The sequence below is a fragment of the Ceratotherium simum genome, chromosome 10, assembly GCF_057802395.1.
Source record: "Ceratotherium simum simum isolate JZ-2026a chromosome 10, ASM5780239v1, whole genome shotgun sequence".
NCBI classification, from domain to species: Eukaryota; Metazoa; Chordata; class Mammalia; order Perissodactyla; family Rhinocerotidae; genus Ceratotherium; species Ceratotherium simum.
In genome coordinates, this window is record NC_141909.1 from 17840948 (window position 1) to 17863178 (window position 22231).

The following is a 22231-nucleotide window of genomic DNA, read 5'->3' on the forward strand; positions in this document are numbered from 1 at the left end:
AGGCTTATCTCTTAGGACACTGGTTCTCTCTAATGCTTAATTAGGTTAAAATCGGAATTGTCACCCTGAATGAAGACAGCTTTAGTAACTGTCGAACTGGGAAATGGCTGCTCTTGCTTATTTGTATTCCATCTTCCTATTTTTCCTGATTATAGTAATTGTGAGAAAGGCTCATTTTTTCCAAATCACACTATTTCAAAGCCTTTCAAAGCATAGAGCATTTTTAAACTTTCTTTCAAATACAAGGTCATACTTTAGAAAATAAATATTTCAGAAGAATAACAACTGTTTTGTCAAGAGTTGTACCTTATAAACTAATGGTTGGAAAGGTTAAAATTCATTTTAAAATGTTATTGGTTTTGCAGTTATAGGAAATTGTTTTTCCAGTTATAAAATGCAACCTTGATTACCACATAGAATTAAGATCATTATAACCTATATTTCTATATATAGTCAACCTTTTGTTAAACTGAAAACCTTTGTGTAATTTACTAAGCATGTTCTGGATAGGAATAAATTGCCATTCTTAAATCATAGCAATCAGCTTATGTTTATGCATGTAACTTCTTATAATATTAAATTATTTATGTTTACATCAATAACTCAGGCTGAGAAATTGACTCAAAGTTAATTTAATATAACAACAAAATTAAAAAAGCATAATTTCATGTTTTTTGCTGTGAATATCTAATTCACCTAACTTGTTGTTTTAACTGGAATTTGTGTGATTACTCTATAAATATTTTCTTGACTAAAATAGAAAAACATGAGTTTACAGAATTTCTATATGTCCATTGTACAAAACACATCATGAAGATGTCTAATTTTAAGAAATCTTCAAGTTATTTTTTTAAAAAGAGGGGAAAGTGGTCATTGAAAAGAGATTATCCATAATAATTTTGTTGTTGATGACATAAGATTTGCCATTTGCAACCTATTTTCCATTCAATCGAAACTGACCTTTTATGAGAGCCATGTGGTAATATAAATGAAATGAATATATTCTTTATTGCAGTCATATAAAAAGATTGGCCTAAGCTTTTAACATAGTACTTGACCTCCTGATGTCTGAATACCCCCAAGTCTGTGAAAGACTATTGAATAAGATACCACATAATCAAATGAGTAGTAAAAGTACAATAAAAGCCTTTCACACATTAGCACTTGATAATGTAAAAGTAACAGTCAACTATGTTCCCTAAGTTCAATGCAGATATACAGCTGGAGGAGAAGCTGTAACAGATCAAGTAAAAGTGTTCAGGAATCCTGCATTTCCAGATTATTAAGACTTTAGAATTACAAACTCTTATTTTCCAAATAGAGCTCCCATTATGTCAAAGATCAATTAAACTCCTCAAAAACATTTGTTAAACATTTTGCTGTAAAAAAGGAAAAAGCAGTGATTTTAAATTCTACCATTTTTTAAGTTTAAAAAACTCCCAATCATTGCAATTTAGAAAAAGAAAAGGATAAGCAAACAGATAAAAGACAATATTTTCTTACTTTTTCAGGAAAAAAGTTAAGGCCTGTCATATTAAAATATCCATAATCTCTAAAAGCATGGTGGCTTTTTTCAGGTTCATTTTAAAAGTGCTATTGACTTTGAGCTATTCTGACCCATTAAGAAAATAATAATTGAAAGTTATTCATCTTTTTTTAGAAGACCTCAAAGTGCTTTCTTTGCAAAGAAAATAGTTGCCTCAATTTCTTTGCAACTTTAAGAGGAAATACCTCTGGTTCCCTGAAATTCAGCTGAGCACTGGCCCCTGCTAATCTCAGCTGTTCTGGGGGCACAAAGAGAGAAAGCCAATTTCTCAAGAAATCCAAGAAGTGTAGTAAGGAGCAAACACACTAGCTGATAAAGCCTACATAACACAAGTGTGCCTGCCCAGAATGTATTTTGCTACATCTTTAATTAAATGTGTATAAAATGAAGAGTGACCACCTCTAAATGTAGTCTCCTTGCATAAGAGTCTAGAGGTCAGGGAAAAAATGGCTAGATCTGCACTTGGGAGGCTAGTGTAGGAAAGATAGCTCAAACGGGTGTAGGAGATGGAAATTACTCTTGACTAAAAATCTAAAAAGGACAAAACGAGTCCTATGCACCTATAGAAAGCCTGCCATATTAGCAAAGAATAATAGAGATCCTACAGTGAAAGAAACCTAAAATCCCGCTTCTCCTTTAAACCAATGTTGAGGCTCTCTCCTACTCATGAAGATGTGCCCTTGGCAGCTGGGTTAGGCCCCTTTTGTTCCAGGCCTAGGTTGTCATGGATTGAACCCATCCAATGGCTCTCTTTCCCTTTGTCCCCCTAGTGGCCAATGTAAACATTTGAGAGAAGGCTGGGGAGATGTGGGGGTGGAGTGGTGTAACTTGCAGCAGCAACACTTTCTGGGTCAAGATTCTTACCCAAGATCAACGTGGAAAATAACCCAAAATCATTGCCCAAATTTGACTGTCTATCTTGACAAAAACTTGTATTTAAAAACACATTGAGGGCCAGCCCCATGGCTTAGTGGTTAAGTGCGTGCGCTCCGCTGCTGGCGGCCCGGGTTCGGATCCTGGGGGCACACCCACGCACCGCTTCTCTGGCCATGCTGAGGCCACGTCCCACATACAGCAACTAGAAGGATGTGAAACTATGACATACAACTATCTACTGGGGTTTTGGGGAAAAAAAAAAAAAGAGGAGGATTGGCAATAGATGTTAGCTCAGAGCCGGTCTTCCTCAGCAAAAAGAGGAGGATTGGCATGGATGTTAGCTCAGGGCTGACCTTCCTCACAAAACATAAAAATAAAATTAAAAAAATTAAAAAAAAAAAAAAAAACATTGAATGCACCCAAAGTGTGGCCCCCAGGGACTCAAAGGATGGTACCTGGACCAACAACATCAGCAACACCTGGGAACTTGTTAGAAATGCAAATTATAGCCCCTACACCCAAAACTATTGAATCAGAATCTCTGGCACTGGGGACCAGCCATTTGTGTTTAACAAGCCCTGGAGTGATTCTGATGCACAACAAAGTTTATGAAGCACTGCTCTCCATCACTGGTTCCCTTCCTGGAAGCACATCAGAATTACTTGGGAAAATTTAAAAAGAAAGAAAGGGAAGGAGGGAGGAAGGAAGCAAGGAGAGTGCCCTGTCCCAGACCAATTAAATCCAAATATCTGAAGATGGAGCTCAAGTATAGGTATGTTTTTTAATATCCCACATGATTCCAGGACAGCTCTGGCTCTTTCCAACTCGAAAGAGCCAATTGTTAAATTTTCAGGAGTTTTGTGAGCTGGTTGTTAAATTGTTAGTAGCTTGAAATGAGTCATGGTGGAAACATCTATACTACAGAAATTGGCAAATACTACAAATCAGGTGTCCCCCCACCCCACTCCCCTGAGATCCAATTGTTAAACATTTCTCAGTTCACTACTGGCCAGAGTTGAGAAACGCTGAACTAAAGCAAGAATGTCAAATACCAAATTAATTCAGACAGTCTGAGTAGTTTCTCTCAATTTCTCCATCACCCCTCAATTCCTTGGGATTCTCATTAGGATTATGAAGATTAACTAAGCCATTCAGCGGCCTTATACTTGACGAAAGTGGGACATCAGTCCCTGTGTGAGGCTGTAACTATGACTGGTCTAGGTCAATGGCCATGGTCTCTTTCCTTTCTCTTCCAGGCATGGGCAACAGGCAGCAATTCTGAAATGAAACGGGTGGGTAAATCTGCTGGGGGATTTTTGTAGGTAGTCTGCCTCATCAGTGAAGAGATATAAATGGGAAGAAGTAGTCCTTTTTTGTGCCTCTGGGCATTATAACGAGGCTTTAACTCTTGGTACTCCGGCAGCCATCTTGCAACCACAATGGAGCTGATCTGGTAGAATAGGATGCAAGAACAGAGAGAGGGCGAGAATTTGGGACCCTGATGGTACTGTTAACTTCCTACTTTCTCACTCCTGGAACTGCCCTACCTTGGGACTTCTTGTTATGCAAAATAATGGCTTCCCCTGATTGTGTAAGCAAGTTGAGTCGAGATTTTCTGTGACCTGCTGCCAAAAGTATCTTAAGAGGCACAGATTATTTCAGGCAAGAGTTTCAAAAGCTTGTCTTCTTTAAATTCTTTTACTGCAACTTCTAAGTAGCAGAGTAAAGTTTGTTAAGTTTTTATCTTTTTAATTTTGCCTCTTTCTTCTCTGATGACCTCCTTCACCCCTTCTTCGCTCCTCTCACCCTCCTCTGGGCCCTCAGCAACTCATGCTTTAGTATCTAAAACAGCCCCCTGGCTGTCTTTCCCTCCCCCTGGGTCTTTAATGACCTCCTCTCTATTCCATCCTGTTTACAGTGTTTCTCAGTCTAAACAATACTTTCATCGTGTCACTTCACTGCCAGGAACCCAGGATGATGACCTACTTCCTCACGCATAAAGCCTAGGATTTTTAAGACCCATCAGCAAATCCAACCCTACTCTAAAAATTCAATATTATTTCTCACGAGTTCTTAATAGATCCCTTTCTGTACTAGCTTCCACATGCACTATTTTGCTCACACATTTAACCCCACCCTCAATGCCTTCTTCTTTCACGGCCCTTTGTCAGACCCTACCCATGCTTCAAGGTTCCTGTGATGGTTAATCTCATGTGTCAACTTGACTGGCCTAAGGGATGCCTAGATAGCTGGTAAAACATTATTTCTGGGTGTGTCTGTGAGGATGTTTCTGGAAGAGATTAGCATTTAATTCAGTAGACTGAGCGACCAACGTGGGCGGGCATCATCCAATCCTTTGGTGGCTGGAATGGAACAACACGGCACACTCTCTCTCTTCTTGAGTTGGCACATCCATCTTTTCCTTCCCTCAGACATCAGAGTTCCTGGTTCTCGGGCCTTTGGACTCAGATTGAATTACACCACCTGCTTTTCTGGGTCTCCAGTTTACAGACAATAGATTGTGGGACTTCTCGGCCTCCAAAACCACAGGAACCAATTCCTATAATAAATCTCCTCTTATATAACTGTACCTATATCTATCTATCTATCTATCTATCTATCTATCTATCTATCTATCTATCTATCTTTCTATCTATCTACCTGTCTGTATATTTATATATCCTGTTGGTTCTATTTCTCTGGAGAACTCTGACTAATACAGTCCAAATTAAATTTTACCTCCTCCTTGCTGCAAAGTCAAAGAAATTTCTTCATTCAGTGATTCCTTTCATTACGATCAGTACTGTAATTTGGTACTTCAGCCATAGACACACCACTGTTTAAATCCTGGGCAATGAAATAACAATTTAATTAATTCTTCATCTTGATGAAAATTTTAAGATTTTTTTTTTACACTGCCAAAGGACAAAGAACTGTGACAAGTTGCAAAATGGGCACAGCTGATTACATGCATTTTGATAACTATGCTTTCTGAGAGTTAACAACTCACCCCAGCCTATTTGGGAAATCCCTTTCTCTCAGCCACACTGATAACTCTTAACAGTCCTCTGCTGGTTTTATGACATTGAGTTTTGTCTCAACTAAAAAGTACACATAAACTATGTCAAAGTATTTATACGGCCTGATAAACTCAACGTTTCTGGGACACTGGCTTCTTTCTCGCAATCTCTCTCTTTCACATAAACACACACACCAGTCCCTACTCATTGTCAATCACATAGTAGATGCTCAATAAATACCTTTTGATTCATTAATGGTCTTTTGGTGGTATCAATTTTGCCTCCTAAATATTTCCTGCATCCTTCTACTTCATTCCATTTCCAAAGTCACCATTCTAGTTCAAGCTAACATCTCCTCCTCTTCCAGTGTCTGCTTTTGCTCCCCTCCAATCCGTTCTCCACAGAGCAACCAAAGTCACATTTCAAAACCACGTCCAACCCTGATTAAAACGCTTCTTCAACAGCTTCTTACTGCTCCAGGCTAACCGGCAAAGTCACTTGGTGAGATGGAAGGATTTCAGGGGCGATGAAGAGACACACTATGAGGTGGCAATAGGACACAGCGAGCTTCATTTGGTTGGCACTTTAACAGGTTGCACGTGAAGGGAAGTCCCTCACAGCATGAGACCTTCCAGAGGTAATGGAGAGGCCACTATGAAGAAGAGGAAGAGGTTAAGGAAACTCCCAGGGCGTAGGGCGGAGGGGGATTACGTATCTAGGCAGTGTTGCTCAGCCATAGGGTGTGGAGGGCAGCAGCAGCTTAGAGTCTTTTATAGGCCCTAGGTTTGTCTTATAAATGGCTAGCAGAGGTTGGGTGCAGTTTTGCAGGGTACACAAAACAAGCAGGCTCTTAATGTTAAAAATATGCTTCTTTGGACTATATTCACAACAACTGGATATGTAAAAACTTGAGTTTAGCGCCCATAGCCTTTAGAGTGGAAAGTCTATGCCTGCAGTGAAAGAGTAAACACAGGGCCAATATGCATGAGCCATCTTTGGATCATTAATGTAAGTCAATAGCCTGGCCCTCAGGCTCTTCTCCAGTCTCTCTCACACCCCTTTCCCCACTCACTGGCTGTTTCCTCGAAGGTTCTGGAACTCTTTTCATGCTTTCAAGGTCTTCTCACCACACAGGCAATGAGTGCACCCTCCACTTTCTCCTTTCCTTACTGACTTTGTACTCATGCTTCAGAATCCATTGCTCTTCCTCAAGGAAGCATTTCCAAGACTCTCTGATTAGATGAGATGTTCCTATTAAATGTTTTCACAGTGCCAGGGATCCCTAGTGCTGTGCACGTATCTCAGCCCAAACTAATTCACTGTGAATGGTACCCTTAATTTCTGCTTCCCTGCTGGGATTAAAACTCCCTAGGACCTTATACCCAGCACCTGGCACAGTGACTTACACATAGTAGGTAAACAAGAAATATTTACTGGATGAATGAAAAAAAAGCAAAGGGAGACCAGGTTATAAAAATAATCAACAACCTGAATAATGTGTAAATGTGGAATCAAATTTTTATTTTTATTTGTTATTAACTGGTGTGCTTCTTTAAAAAATATTTTTCCACTCTGAAACCCTTTATGTACAAATATGCCATCCCAGGGAGTCAATTACACTTTCAAACAGTATCATGTAAATCATTGAAAACTGAATAACACTGGAGAAATCTATGAAACTATTTAAAGAGGAATTATCTGCCAGCTAAAGAATTTAACAGAGCAGAATTTGGTCTGTAAAGGGATATAAGCACCAGGTTTAAAAGAATATTAAGTATTCTGTTTATACTGGCAAGACAACTCTAAGTCACCTTGCTGGCCTTGCTAAGAAGTCTTTTGAGAGGTGTGAATTAAGAGGAAAGAAACAGTCTCACAATGCTACTTTTATGGTCTTGAATATAAGTCAAAATTAAGCTATTAAAATTATTTTATCAACAATTCCTTTACTACAATTTTTATCCTAAACTCGTATTTCTATATAAATCTAGTGACAAAGAGTAGGTCGCTCTGGTTTAAAAGGACTCAATAATTTTGTATTTTGTAAGTGTTCATAAAACTCACCCATAATTGTAAAACAACACTAGTCACCGTCTTACCTAAATTATGATGCAATGTTTCTACTATAATATTTTAAAGAACATAATGCTGCATATTTTAAATCACTTTTGATAGTGGCCTACGTTTCTACTCACAAGGTATTAAGATGTAGTACAGTGAAATGATGGGAGTTTTATGTAAAAATGTATATCAGTCAACTCAAACTCTTGTTCTCAATGACATATTATCCTCTAATTAAATCAGCTAAGATAACTCTGTTTGCAAGGATCTTTCTAAAATTAATACCCAAACCAAGAGTTTAACAAGAGGTACTCCTAATAGCCCAAATTTTAGATTGCTTTGATACCCGGAATTAATGTGATTCTTTTAGAAATCTAGTGACTTAACAAATCATAAAAAAAAAACATTTGAAGTTCAGCTAACTCATTCATACCTCACACTGTTTTTCAAAAGGATTTTAAAGACATCAGCTAACTAAACAGAGGGCAAAGAAATCAGAAATCTGTGAAGCAGGCAGATAAATGGAAATCAAATAATTTATTCCCAAATAGGATATTTAATATATCTGCAAAAGAGTGAGAGTTACCAAATGCTGTTTTTCCATTTATGTTGATGTGATGTCTACATGAAACTGAAAAAAGATTTGGGTTAATGGCAAATGTATTAAATAAGTTAGTTTGCTGGGGGAGCAGAGGGAGGAATGACAGGTTCCCTGGGAAGCCCACCAAAGAAAGGAAAGGCCTGTTGGACAAAGGCCAGGTAAAATGAAACATTACATTTTTGAAATTTGAAATCAATTTAGAGGAGCTAAAATAGTCACTAGTACATCAGCAGATTATAAGATAATGTTCTTTTTTTTTTTACTTTTAGATTTTAAGATAGATTTTTGAGATAAATTGATATCAAATAGATGGGAAAGCATTTAATACTGTAACCCACACTCTCAAAATACCTGAGATAGGACAAGGGGCAAGGTGAATATTGAGAACAGAGTTAGTAATATTTTGTTTTTCCTAATCTGTGGGGATAAACTTCCCTCCTCTGCCTAACCCTGAGATAACTTCACATAGTAAGCTTTGTTGGACTAACCCAATATTCCAGCAGGCCCAGTATACTGAAAAAAACCAACACATGTTCTTTAGTTTCCATCTTTTATATAACCACATCTATACAATAAAATGATCAGGAAAACGCATAAATAAGGAACAAGTAAGTGGTGGTAGTGTGGCCAATTCCTGAGAACATAAAATTCAAATTCAAAGTGATTTTGAGAAATTGTAGATGTTGCAAGTAAATAGAAAAGTATCCATCATGAACTGTGAAGGAATACATATGGTGACTGATAATGTCAGGCTATATACATATTAGATGAGGAAAGAATTGATTTTGCATGCATTCATTCAACAAATGCAGAATGGCAGGGGCAGGGTTAAGTCTATGGATTGGGGTGCCTGAAGCCAGGATGCAGGGGTTTGAATTCCAGCCTCATCACTTTCTAGGTGAGTCATTCTTGGGCAAGTTAATTATTTGTCTCTCTGTTACTCAGTCTTTTCATCTATAACATGGAAATAATGATAGTATCTACTAAGTTAGTAGAAGGAGTCAATAAGGCGATGTTTAATATTTTAAAGTAGGTAATAGTTTTAAATAGGTGCTGGGCATGTAGTAATTTCTATATAAGAAATTGTTAAATAAAGTTGTATTAGATAAGTAATGAAAAAAGTGAATATGTAGGCCAATGAGACACCATTAGTCAGCTACAAAGTATTATAATTAATGACTCCAACAAGGCTCAAAGCATAAAACAGCAGCACAGTAAGCCTAAAAAAGCATTCCCTAAGTTGTCTAGGCTTTAAAGCAGATGCTCTTTTCAGTTGTGGAGTTCCTGTAGAAGTTTAGAGCCATCAAGATGAGTTGGGTTGGGAAATGAAATAATATTACTGATGCTCAAAGAAAGACTGGAATGTTTCACACTGACTTTTGATCAGTATAACAGTCCTAACAAAGAACTTGATGATCCTCTGCTCAATAGCTTCCCAGAAGATGGAACAAGAGAAAATAAGCAAGCTCACTATGAAGGCTTTTGGCTAGATATCTGGAAACATTTCGATACTACAAGAATTACTAAGTATTAGAATGAATTGCTGAGAGAGGCTCAAGAGTCTACTCCTTTGGAGGTCTTTCAAACAAAGATAAACAGTCTATCTGATCTGCCTGGAATAGTTTAAAATCAGTCCTGAGTGAAGATTAATGGTACAAACTGCCCCTTGAAGGCCTCCTCCTTCCCAAGCACTCTCTGAGAGTATAACTTTATATATTACCCATCACAGTTCCTCATCAGTTGAGTTTGAACAACTCCCTTCTATGCTAGAATAGAAAAGGGCAACACTATTTCACAATTGTGAGTTCTGAGTAAAACTTTAATAATGTCATGATGAAACATAATGTCCTTATTACTTCTCAGTTATTTTACCAGGCAAGCTACCTGCAAATACCTTTCAATTAGAAACAGTCTCATGAATCTGAAATGTGAACAGCAGGTCCTTTAAATTCATCAATTCATTCTGGCAGACTAATGGCATATTCTCTTTCTCAAGCAAAACATTAAAAGTCCAAATAAGGCAAAGGATGAAAAGGAGTTTAAAGAAAATATAACCACCATAGACTAGATAATTAAATGTAAATATTATCAGGAACTAGGGAGGAGAGGAAGAGTGTGCTCATTTTATAACGGGATGTATTTCCTAAGTGATTACTCCAACAGCAATAGGCAGCATTGAGTAAAGTTTACTTTGAAAAAATGTATATCCTTAATATACGATTATCTTTCAATTCATTTATTTTCCTATCAAAGGTGCCTCTGACCTCACAGTGATATGTACCTTGATTATTTCCACCAGCATCAAAAGACATCGGTGTTAAACAGCAAAGTCAACATGCCACTAGTCCTAGAAAGTGAGTTTAACAAAAGTACACACATTTCAGAAAATCATAGCTAATTAGCAAGCACTGTAATCGTCACGGGATGGAATGAAAAGGCAAAAAAAGAAGAAGAAGAACCTCTATAGTTAAAAATCTACTGAAGGATTTACTTTAACCACTGGGAATGTTCTCAGGAAAGTAAATGGTGAATACAGAAAGTATTTACAGTGAAAATCTTCACCTTGATATTAAGGAGATTTGCATCATGCTAAGGATGAACTGTAGTCTCCTGCAAGGCCCATTATCCACTAAAGAGTACTGAAGCAATTTAAAAATACTTAACTATTTTCTTCTTTGAGATATCTTATCTGAAATCATGTTGCGTTTAAAAGATACAGTTTGAAAAAGCCCAGATTGGAGGGGTAAAAGTTCCTAAAAGTGATCCATACTACTAACCTTTTAAAAGTTGAATTCCCTGAGATTTGGGGAGGGAAAAAAAGCAAAGCTGATCCTTATCAATTAATTAAAAAGAATGAAATAACAGTAGACAAAGGAGAAAGAGAGTTAAGAAACTTAAGGAGCTGTGGGGGCAGTCGCTCTCTATTCATTGATTAACAAATTACGGAGTTCTGGAAAAGGGAGAAGTGACAGGGATAGAAAAGCAGTCTTAGAATTCACCACAGGTTCCGCCTTCGACTCAGCAGAAGCTGGCTAGTCTGGCTCAAAATTGAAAAAGGCTCCCTGTATATAATGCTTCGCGCTGTTAGCGTGATGTATGGGCTAGTTTTTTTCAATGCTTAAATGTATATCAATGTATTAATTTCAGTGTAAAAATCCTCACGTGTAGAGTTTGTAGATCAACCACAATAAAATAGCAATTCCACTATGTATCCAAACTGTGATGTTTTAAGATATCTGCAAAATGTTTTTCTTCCATCGACCAGTTCTTTGGCAAAATGCAGAGAGGCTGGTGGAAATTCAGCGTTTTGACTTGACCATCTGAGGTCACTAAGGACTCCAGCTGCCGGGTTTGAGCAGCGCGCGCCCTAGCAGCATCTCCTGGCCTCTCTCTGCCTCTCTCAGTTCTGTTCTTTCGCAGCCAAAGGATTATCTCTTCCCAACACGTTTCATTCACAGAGCCCCAGAGAAGCTCGGATTCGGTTGGAGCTAAGAGCCGGAAAACACGCACCCGGGCTGCTGCGCAAGTTGCTGGAGACCAAGTGCTACCCACACACTGGCGCCGAGAAAGGGGGTGGGGGCTCTCTAGCTCTCGGTGGAGGAATGCTAGTGGCCGGGCACGCGGGGAACACAGGGTCCTCGGACTCCGAGACGTGTTAAGTTGGTTCAGCTTCCGAGAGCAGGCGGGCGAGGCCGCGCTCAGGACGGGGCGCCGCGCCGGGTGGCTGGGGTGTCGCCCGAACCATGAGTGACCAACCGCAATCAGGGAAGCACTGAGGAACAGTAACGGGAAAGCCCGCCCCAAATCTGAAACAGGCAGCGGGTAAACTCCCCAAACCAGCCCGGAACTGGCGACGTCGGGAGGCCGAGTCCCGGGTCGGAGTACCCCCCAGCCTCGCCCGTCCCCAGCCCGGGCGCCGAGCGCTCTGCCTCCCCGAAGCACAGGGAGAGTGGAACGAGGAGCAACGGGAGCCCTTGGCGTCTCTCCACCGCCCCCGCCGGCGCGAGGGCGGGAGCGGAGAAGGCGCCACTCAGACTGTGGCGCTTGGGCAAACTGCGGCCGCAGTTCTTCCAAGTTTGCCCGAGCGAGAGGCGCGGGGTGGGCGCCCCGCTCGGCGATCTGCCCTCGCGCCGCGGCCGCCCCCGAGTGTCCCGGGCTCCCCGGCCCGCCTGGCCCGAGCCAAGAATAAAGGGGGCGCAAAGGCGCGAGAGTGGAGGGAGGGAGGGAGGAAAGGAGGGCGCTCCCGCGTGTGCACACAATGAGGCAGCTGAGACGCACACCTTCCCCCGCGGTAGAAGCCGCGGGAGCATCCGCCGCACGGCGCGGAGGCGCGGCGTCCGGGAGAACCCTGATGGAAAGTGAACACCAACAACTCAGCAACAGGGGGAAGGAGAGGGGCGCCGGGCGGCCCGGAGACCGTGTGGCCGCCCAGGGCTGCAGCCCGCCCGGGCCGCGCGCCCGCGCTTACCTGCGATCTCCTGGTAGGGGATGTCCGCCAGGCTGAATCCCTTGGCACCGTACGCCTGGCGGACCTCGCCGCAGCTCCGAGCCTTCACATCCGCCCCGGCCGGGAGGGACAGCAGCAACCCGGAGAGGGGAAGAATCACAGCCCCGATCCAAGAAGGCATGGTGCAACATGCAAATCCAGTTCGGTAAACCCCAGGGCCCGTGCGCTCTTCACCTTGCCCCTCGAGCCGAAAGCCCGCCAGAGCCAGCGGCGCGCTCCTCGCCGCTGCCCAGCGTCACCCCCTTCCGCCAGCCGAGGGGATGAGCAACGCAGCCCTCTGGACTGCGCTCAGCAAACTTTTATAAGCCAGATGGAGGATGGCAAGCCAACCAGGGCTGGCTGGGAAAGCAGCCGCCTTGCTCCTCTAGCCCCCAAGATCGAAACGGTGCAATAAAAACGAAAGAGAGAAGGAAAAGAAATGTTTAAAAAACCACCACGGGGGGTTCAGAGCTGCGATCCGAGTTCCGCACCGCAGAATCCTAGAGCGCTGCGAGCTCGGCTCGCCGAAGTGTGCAGCGAAGGTGGGAACGCGCGCCGGCTCTCCCGGGAGGGAGACGGAGGGGCGAGCGCGAGTGTGTGTGCGCGCTGTGTGTGTCGGTGTGAGCGCTGGGTTCTTGGGGATGTGTGTGCGTGGAGGTATGTATTGGGGATATACGGGATCCAGGGGAAACCTCAGCTTCACACAGGCTGTGGGAGCCTGTGAGAGTCCTCCTGAAATAGGAAGAGAGAAATCCTGGAGACAGACACTGGAGGCAAGAGGGAAGGAGAAAGAAGGGAGAGAGAGAAACGTGCTACACTGAGCACAGCCGAAATTCAGAGGCAGAGTCGAAGGCAAAACCTGGACTGGATCTCTTTCTGCTCGGTAGAATAAAAAAACGGGAATCGTTCCTATTTTCTCATTCCCTTCGTATCCTTCATATGGATCCGAAATGCTGCCTTTAATGACATAAGTAAGCAATCTAGAAAGACAGAGTGTTTTTAAGTCATTAACTTGTGTGTTATTAAACTACATTTTTTGTGGACGTAAAGGACAAACGCAATTCCAATTGTTGCTCTAATATGAGCAACAATTCATGACCTACTGAAATAAAAAGCAAGCGTAGAAATAAACATATAGGGGAATCCCTGAATAGCGGAGCACGGTCATGCTCTATTTAATTTCTCTTTGGCTTTGTTGTTTTTATTTTCTAAAGAAAGATCATGTGTGCACGTATTAGAGACCAGTAGTTTTTTATTTTTTAATTTTCGGTTCTGGACTCAAAAATTTCCCCCTTTTTAATTTCAAGTATTCCATAATCTTGGATCAGAACTCATTATGCTTAGGTTTCTTAGGAAGCTACGGAGAAGAACCAGAACAAGAGAGCAATGGGAAAATGAGAGAGCAGGGATCAGTAGGGTGTATGAAGGCAGATATGAGGAGTGGGGTGGGGGGGCTAGGGGGGTCTTCCTTCCCTCTCCCCCAATGCTCTCACTTACTAGACTTAACACTTTCTTCCAAGTTAATAGAATTCTGAAGTGGGAAATCAATTTGCTTTCTTCTTCCTGTCTTAACTCAAGTTCTGTGAAATGGGAGAAAAGTGAAAATTCAAGGTAGGCTAATTTTTTATTGACTTTCTTATGTTAATAAACTCTTCTAGGCAGAAGCATCTGTTGAAACCCAAAGATCCTGCCACTACTCAAGTAGTTAAGTCCAAGACAAAAAGAAAAAGATAATGCTTACTCACTTATGTGGCCATTTGTATATTAGGTCAGCACATTATTCAGAAATTACTGGAAGGGTAATGTCCAGTTTTATGGAGCTCACCTATAAAGCTATACATAAAGATCTTTTTCTAATGATGGCTGTTAATGACCAGAATGACTCATGAAATTTAAGTCATTTTATTTGTAATAACCATCACTGTCATAATCATCAGCATCATCACAACACATTAGGTCCATCTTCTTCCTCTCTTTAATTAATTCCTCCTCTCTTACTCCACCAAAAAGACTCTCAAGTTTAAGATCCAACCTCATTTAAGCTATGGAAATGCTTAAAAATGTTGTTGTCTTATTTACAGAGTGACTTTTTCTTCTTCACAACTTCATACAAAACATTTCTTTCAGGAAACAACAGTCACATTAGTACATATTTTTTTCTCTTAAAATTTAGCACAATTTTTGCCTTCATGATATTGTGCTGACAGACCTTAAGTCATTGAACTTATTTTCCTCAAAATCTGAATTCAAGATGAGAACAAAATATACTCTAGAGTGTTTGTGAATAAAGGATAAAATTGGTAGGATTAGGAATCACTGTAGTCAAGCCGTCATTTCTATGATATTTGATATGACCTCCCTCAAACTTCTGTTTCTGTCATAGCCAGATGATAGGCATTCTGCACTCCAGAAGAAGGGGATAAATACTCATGTAACTTATCCTATCATCCCACACTGGGACTCATTGTAATCTACCCTGACTCTATCAGCACACAGCAGATAATGCAATAAAAACGATATTTGAGGTGGAGGAAGAAGGGGTAAAAACATAGTACGTGTGGTTTAAATTATTTGAAAATCCATCAGTCATTAAGTATTTAATGAGCATTCAATGCAACTATACAGCACTAGGTTATTGTGCATAGCTCCTATACTTATAAAATGACATAGGGATTTGTGGCAAGGCTAGTATATGGGAAGAATTACAACTTAATCAGGCATCAATAGATCAGTTTAATCCCATCAAGAAGGTGAAACAATTTGGGCTAGGTTTGTGAACTCTAATCAGACCAAAGAATTAGGTAACTCACTTTGCTAGTGCTCTCAACCCCTATTTGGTCGACTTGTTGGGTAATATAGCACTGTTTGAAGTGATGTAAGAGACAAAGTCAAACATTCCACCTCAGGGCAACAGCAAGAGCCTAGATGAGGCATTGGAGTGAGCATTTAATGTGATGGAAGTCCACAGAAGAGGCCTGACTAGAAAGAAGAGAGCTCATAAGAAGTTGGCATGTTGTTTAGACAGAAAGAAATGTTAGTCAAGGACTTGAACCCCAGCAGTAGTGCTAATATTGTATGTAATAGAAAAGACTTAGAACATTGCAGAACATTATATCAGAGGCAGCAAGCAAATAGCAGCAACAGAAAGATACGGAGGAGAAACACATGGACCTCTGCCACAGGGTAAAGGTTTCAGGTGATTGAGACCAGAATATGAGGACAGTAGATGGAAAGAAGAGGAAGATAGATTTTCCAGAAAGGATTAGCATGATTTGGTCCTTGGTTCAATACACACACACAAAAAAAAATTATAAAAAACATTTTAGAATTTGAGCCTTATTGGGAAAATATGGTATATTTACTAGGACAATAAGACTCTTGTTTATATGGCAATCTCATATCCCAGCTGTTTTTCACAGCTCCTTCTGGGCATAGGATGAATGGAACCTCAGAGACTTTGAGTTGTAGAGAGAAAAAGAGTAGTCTTGAGGAGGAGCCATAGTTGATAGGTAAGCAGACTGGCCCCTGTCAGCTGCCTACTCCATGGCCATCGGTTCTTCCTCTTTGCTACCCTAAGCCTGATTGTGTTTGGGGGTCATTGTGCCAGCACCAAGAAATGAATCACAATTGATCTAAGCCAGTCATGGCGATCCTTTTCTCTTTTCCATTAAATAATGTAGGGGTGGGCACAAGACCCATTTCTGGGCAATGAGATGTAAGGAGAAGATTTGTGAGAAACGTATTTTTCCTGATTAAGGACAAGAACTATAGGAGCAGAAAGATCTTTTTGCCTCAGCCTCCTGCCTTCTTAGAGCTAGTTGGCCGTCTTGTGACTTGGAGACAAGACATTGCTAACAGACAGAGAAAGACAAAACAGAGGATGGAAAGAACCTAGATTCTTGATTTCCTATTTGAGTCACCAAACCAGCCCTTGGACTGCCAACCTCTGGACTTCTTGTTAAATAATCCATAAATATCCTTGTCATTTATGCCACTGTCAGTTGGTTCTCCTCTTCACACATGAAAGCAATGTAAATGTGTATAGCAAACTAAAGGAAGAACAAGAGAAGTGAAGGCAAGACACAGAGATTAGTTGCAAATGTAAGAAGAGTACAAAAACTAGGTAGCGTCCTGAAATCCAAGTCAGAAGATTTGCAAACGTGAAGCAAATCGCAGTGGCCGTCAAAGACGAGGAAGATGGAGAAAATGGCACTGAGATGATGAGCAAGAGGCTTATTGGAAACTCAACAGAAACATTGTAGTAAAGTAATGGGGTGGATGCCAGACCACACGGAACGGTATCTGAAGCGGGTGGAGCGAATAGGGAGACATCAGGTATAACAGATTACAGTGTGGTGACTCTACGTGAAAGGGGCAAAGGGGTGCTCAGGGAATGCTTTACAGAAGAAGCTTCTAAGACTGCAGGGAAAATGAGAGACTAGACATAGAAAGAAATTGAAATTCAGTTTGATATTATTTGGTGGGTTGATATTAAATATTTCTCTTTCTTATCTGCATTTTATAAGTTTTCTACAGTAAATATGAGTTCTTTTTATAAGAGAGTTATTGTTTTAAAATGAATATCATACTTTTAACAAATGCAAATGATGATAATATTTGCATCATGTTTTACAAAGTAAAGAGGTCTTACCATAATCTCATATATGTCAAACAAATGGGTGCTAATACTTTTCTCAATAAGTAACAACTTGCAGTATGAAATTTTTAAATTTTTTTTAAAGCCTTGAATGAAAAAAGAAGACAATTACAGAATTTACTATTCTTTTTTTTTTAATAATTTTATTTTTTTATTTATTTTTCCCCCAAAGCCCAAAACCCCAGTAGATAGCCATATGTCATGGCTGCACATCCCTCCAGCTGCTGCATGTGGGACTCGGGGCCAGAGAAGCGGTGCGTCGGTGCGCGCCTGGGATCCGAACCCGGGCCGCCAGCAGCAGAGCACGTGCACTTAACCGCTAAGCCACAGGACCGGCCCAGAATTTATTATTCTTTTGCTCAATTATACCAATTCATGAATGAGAAACTGAATGACTTTTAGATTTTTTTCTCTGTGTTTAGATCAAGCAGGACAAATAAGTACAAATGAAATCTTATGAAAACAAGAGAATGGACTTCAAGTGTCTATTCCACATCTCAGCTTGGCACAAATCAAAATCGCTTAGTTAACCTGCCTCTTGAAAAACAGGGCCTGTAATGAAAAAGCTGTCAGAAATTTAACAACAGTAGCTCTGCCAGGTGCCTGGATAATGGGAAGGTTGCTGAGTTACAGAGGAAAAAAAGGGTAAACTTAGGTGAATAATGACCAGAAATGGTAAAAATAATGTTTCATTTTTATCAAGGTTTATACCCAACCAAATCCTCATAGTCCATTTAATGTTTATTGAGCCTTAAGAGTATACCTAGTACTAATATAAACCAATTAAAATTTTATCCTCAGGGCAGCTGAGAACCAGCTGCGTTGCTAATGATCTCTTGGGGAAGGCCAAACACCAACTGACAACAGATTCTCCTTGACTTGCAATATTCTTCTAAGACTCTGAAGCCAGAGCTATTTGGCTTCAGAGGAGGGAATCATGTGATCTGCTTAGACAGATTTTTGCTTAATAGTTATGTCAGGGTTTAGCCAAGAGAATTGAAAGAGTTCTAATTATTTAATTATATTTAGTTTTCATATATGCCAGAAACTTAGACAATGAAAGTATTTCATGTATTTTTAAGCACTACTCGTATTTACTTGAAATATTACTATCATCAAGAAGGTATAAATAGAAAATATGTTAAGGTATTACAATGACTTAAAATACTATTTTTAATTTTTCATATTTACTAATGATTCAGAAATCTACTTTCCATTGATTCTAAGTGAGTTTCATCCTTAAAAATACAACTTAATTATTAACTACATTTAATTATCAAGTAACGAAATATTTAGTTTCAAAAATTCGTACTAAGACCACTCTCCGCCTTGGAACAATCTTGGCAAATGGAATACTGGCTACGCATCATTTTATGCCATCATTAAAAAACCTTATTGCACATAAGGAAGAGAGTTACATTTTGACTTTATGGCTCACAATATTAGTAGATGCCTTCAACAATGTCATTATTTAAAGCTCACATGTTTTTTTTTGTTTTTGTGTGAGGAAGATTGGCCCTGGACTAACATTCGAGCCCATCTTCCTCCACTTTATATGGAACGCCGCCACAGCATGGCTTGACAAGCGGTGCATCGGACACCGGCTCCGAACCTGTGAACCTTGGGCCGCCAAAGCGGAGTGCGTGAACTCAACCACTATGCCACCAGGCCGGCCTCGAAAGCTCACGTGTTTTTGAAGCGTTTCCAAATCAGATACGTACATGTAAAAGTGACACAAATGAAAATCCTATTGCAGATTAATAAACTGGCATTTTTATAGTTCATAAGAGAAGATCATTTAACCTTGTCTTGTTATAAATTCAGATATTAATGTTATGAGAGATGATTCTGTAGCTAAGCAATAATTTGACATACCTAGATTATTGGACCCATACATCTTGGCAGTCATTACTCTAGCTCTTTTGCTTTCTTGAAAGATAAATTGAGCTTTGCATAGTTTTCAAATCACCTGGTGCCATAAACAATGACATTTTTTCAGGCAAGTGGATGACAACACAGGCTTCTTTGGCAGGGAATAGCTCTTCACATGTTGCTAACATTCATCAATGGAACACTTTAACTCTTGATTAAAATGATTTCTCAAATTTTAAATGCCCTGGGTTAATTAACTATCATTAATTATTTCAACATTAAATAAGCAGTGTGAAAGACTTAGATTTTGGAAAAAACTGATAATGATCCCATAAAATATTGCTGTTATTAACTATTTTACTACATTCAGGTCTCTGCTCTTTTAACTTCGGCTTAGAAGGACTCTGCTCTGAAGGAACAGTAAGATAATTTTCTGATTAAGCTTTTTTTTTTTTTAACCTAATATCTCTACATAATAGGAGGATGAAAACAAACAAAAAGTTACTTCGATAAATAAATTACAAAAATTGTTTGATTGACTAGAATCGGAAGAAATCCAAAGAAATTTTAAAAGACATTAATGTGATTAAACCTTGCTATTTATGATCACAGTTTGGTATGAAATTCCTTTTAGTAATGAGATACAATCTGAATATTCTAAAATTCAGTAATCATCATATTCAAAACTTTTAATTTAAAATTTTAATTTAAAATTTTAATTTAAAAGTCATTAAAAAAGTTTTTTAATAACTTCAAAGTACAATGATTAAATTCATTCAATTTTATTGTAAGTTAGCATAGATACTAGCAAGAAAAAAAAAGGAAGTGAAAATTTTAAATGGATTCTGCTTCATCCACTGGTACGTACGAGTCAATACAATTTCTTTGTTGAGTGTTAAACCTTAAAGCAGTATTATTTCTTTCTGTAGAAAGCTGATGGAGGGGGTTAGAGACAATGTTCTTGAGGCCAAGCAGTGTAGTTAGCTTTTCTCTATTCAGGGGCTACAGTCACACATATCCCAGCTAGAAACTACACAAAGACTATTGGTCTTAAGAAAGAGAGGTGGGAGAAAACAGCCAGGTTGTGCTATTATATAACTCTACTAAGAAAAACTAAAGTCCTCATGGAACCAGGTAAATAGTGTCAACCCAGTAGTATACAACAACTTCATTGATAAATTTTACTTTATCCTTTGACAAAGATTATGCTCACATTATTTAGTGATTTCATTTGAAGAGGCCAGGATGATTCCTAAAAAACTAACTGATTCTTTTACAGTGAATATCATCTCTTAGGCAAGTTACAAGGATAATGTTTTCAATAATTCTTACTTATATAGCTTTCAAACTCTACTATTCACCTTCATGGTTGGAATGCATATACATGGACATCAGAAGTACAAAGAAAATTTGCCTCCTCAACTTAGTCATTACTCTGAATAATAAGTACAAGAATTTAGCAATAAAATGTGTTCCCTACTAAGTCAGAAAAACAGCTTCTGAATGTGGCCAGACAAATCCTGTAACATATTCTTTGTCGACGCTAATATTTTCAATTAAGAGTTTTATGCATAAGTGTTTTTAAGTTTAGATTCTATAAAGTGTTCACAAATGTATTCTCGTCTCCTAATTAAGCTGTTTCTTAACCAGTCTCTGGCTACACTATGCCCAACTGTGTCACATTTTAAAAGATCAGTAAACACTAAGGAAAAGAGTCATAAATCATTAGGTTTACAGCCTGCCTAACAAATACAAGCTAGCAATAATTTTTAGATCTATGGTTAAGAAAATAGCACTGATCTTGATCTATGTTGTTTATTGGTAAGTCAAAATCTAAACAAATTTAATTTCACTGAATTTATATAAAACACTTATCGCCAACATCCTCCATTCTTTATCGGCCATGAAAAACTAGAATATATTCAATTTCATATAAAACATTATCATTTTTCCCTTGAAGAATATGGTCTTATTTGTCTTCATAGCCTGAACTCACTTCCAAGCAATCATTTTTAACACTTGCCTCTATATTAACTGCACACATCTTATTACATTTCAGGGAGAAATAATTAAATGTTTGTGATAGAGCAAACTTAGTATATTTTTTAAGTTACTTGGAGAAAAGAAAGAGTCTAAGCGTGAAAGTTGGAAGTTCCATCCACTAATGATCTGTTTCCAGGGAGGTGTCTGAAGCAGGCAGAGAAGGAGGCAGCAAAGCACCCTCAGTTTTCTTCTGATGTTCCTTTGCAATCACAGCCAATCAATGTTGAGGACATTACTAGGCAATCCGGTGCTGTTTGCTTTTAATTGGTAAACTATCTTCCAAAAATAACATCTTCAGGCTTCACAACACCCTAGTCATGGAGCCATTAAAGAATGAATGTCTTTACTGTACGGGAGGACCTCTATGAATAATGAATAGGGCTCTATTTTTCCTGGGAAACAAACATGTAGTGGCATGTTCATGGTAATGAACAGTATTGTGAGTGTGCATAGCAGAGAAAGGACACTGCATCTGCTCTGACTTCTACCTTCATTTAAGTTGATAACTGATTTTAAAAGCCCATAGAGGGTCAAACAACCTTATTTTAAACTTGTAACATGCTGCCTGGCTTATATGTTGCTTTTACAAGTTTAAAATGATGATTTAGGACAAAAATTGAAGAGATGCAGGGTCATGTTGCAGTCTCTAAAGGGCAAGACTGGCTTACACAAATTGGAGAGGAAAAGAAAATAACATTTGAACACAGTATTTAAGAAACTAGAATTTCATCTTTATTTTCAACTTCACAAAAACATAGTTGAACCATGATTCTCCTGGGCACACATAAAAAGTAATTTGTGTCATGCAAAATATAGCCAAATTTAGATATTTGTGCTAGAGATATTTCACAAAATAACTAATGAAAAGTAAGATCTAAGATTTTACAATGAAAATGACCTTGCAATGTGTTTAAAACTACTTGGCTTTTCCTTTAGCAAGATCGTGAAGGGACTTAATGTATTTTGTAAATTATTTCCACAATGATTTCACTTACAAAGACTATAATTTGCTAGTCTATTTTCATCATGAATGAGAGCTTAATGAATCACACATACTTCACCATTCAACAGA

General features: G+C 39.2%; 1 protein-coding gene across 2 annotated transcripts in view; it reads right to left on the minus strand.

Moving 5' to 3' along the window:
* The window catches only part of GPC6 (glypican 6), a 1052395-nt gene extending 1038989 nt beyond the window's left edge, over positions 1 to 13406 (minus strand). Inside the window, exon 1 of one of the 2 annotated variants that reach the window (XM_004423108.3) lies at positions 12570 to 13406. In XM_004423108.3, the coding sequence (XP_004423165.1) occupies positions 12570 to 12729 (160 nt within the window). In that variant the 5' untranslated portion in view covers positions 12730 to 13406. The remainder of the gene's footprint in view (positions 1 to 12569) is intronic. The other variant, XM_087435928.1, reaches the window with a different exon arrangement.
* Positions 13407 to 22231: the final 8825 nt, after the last annotated feature.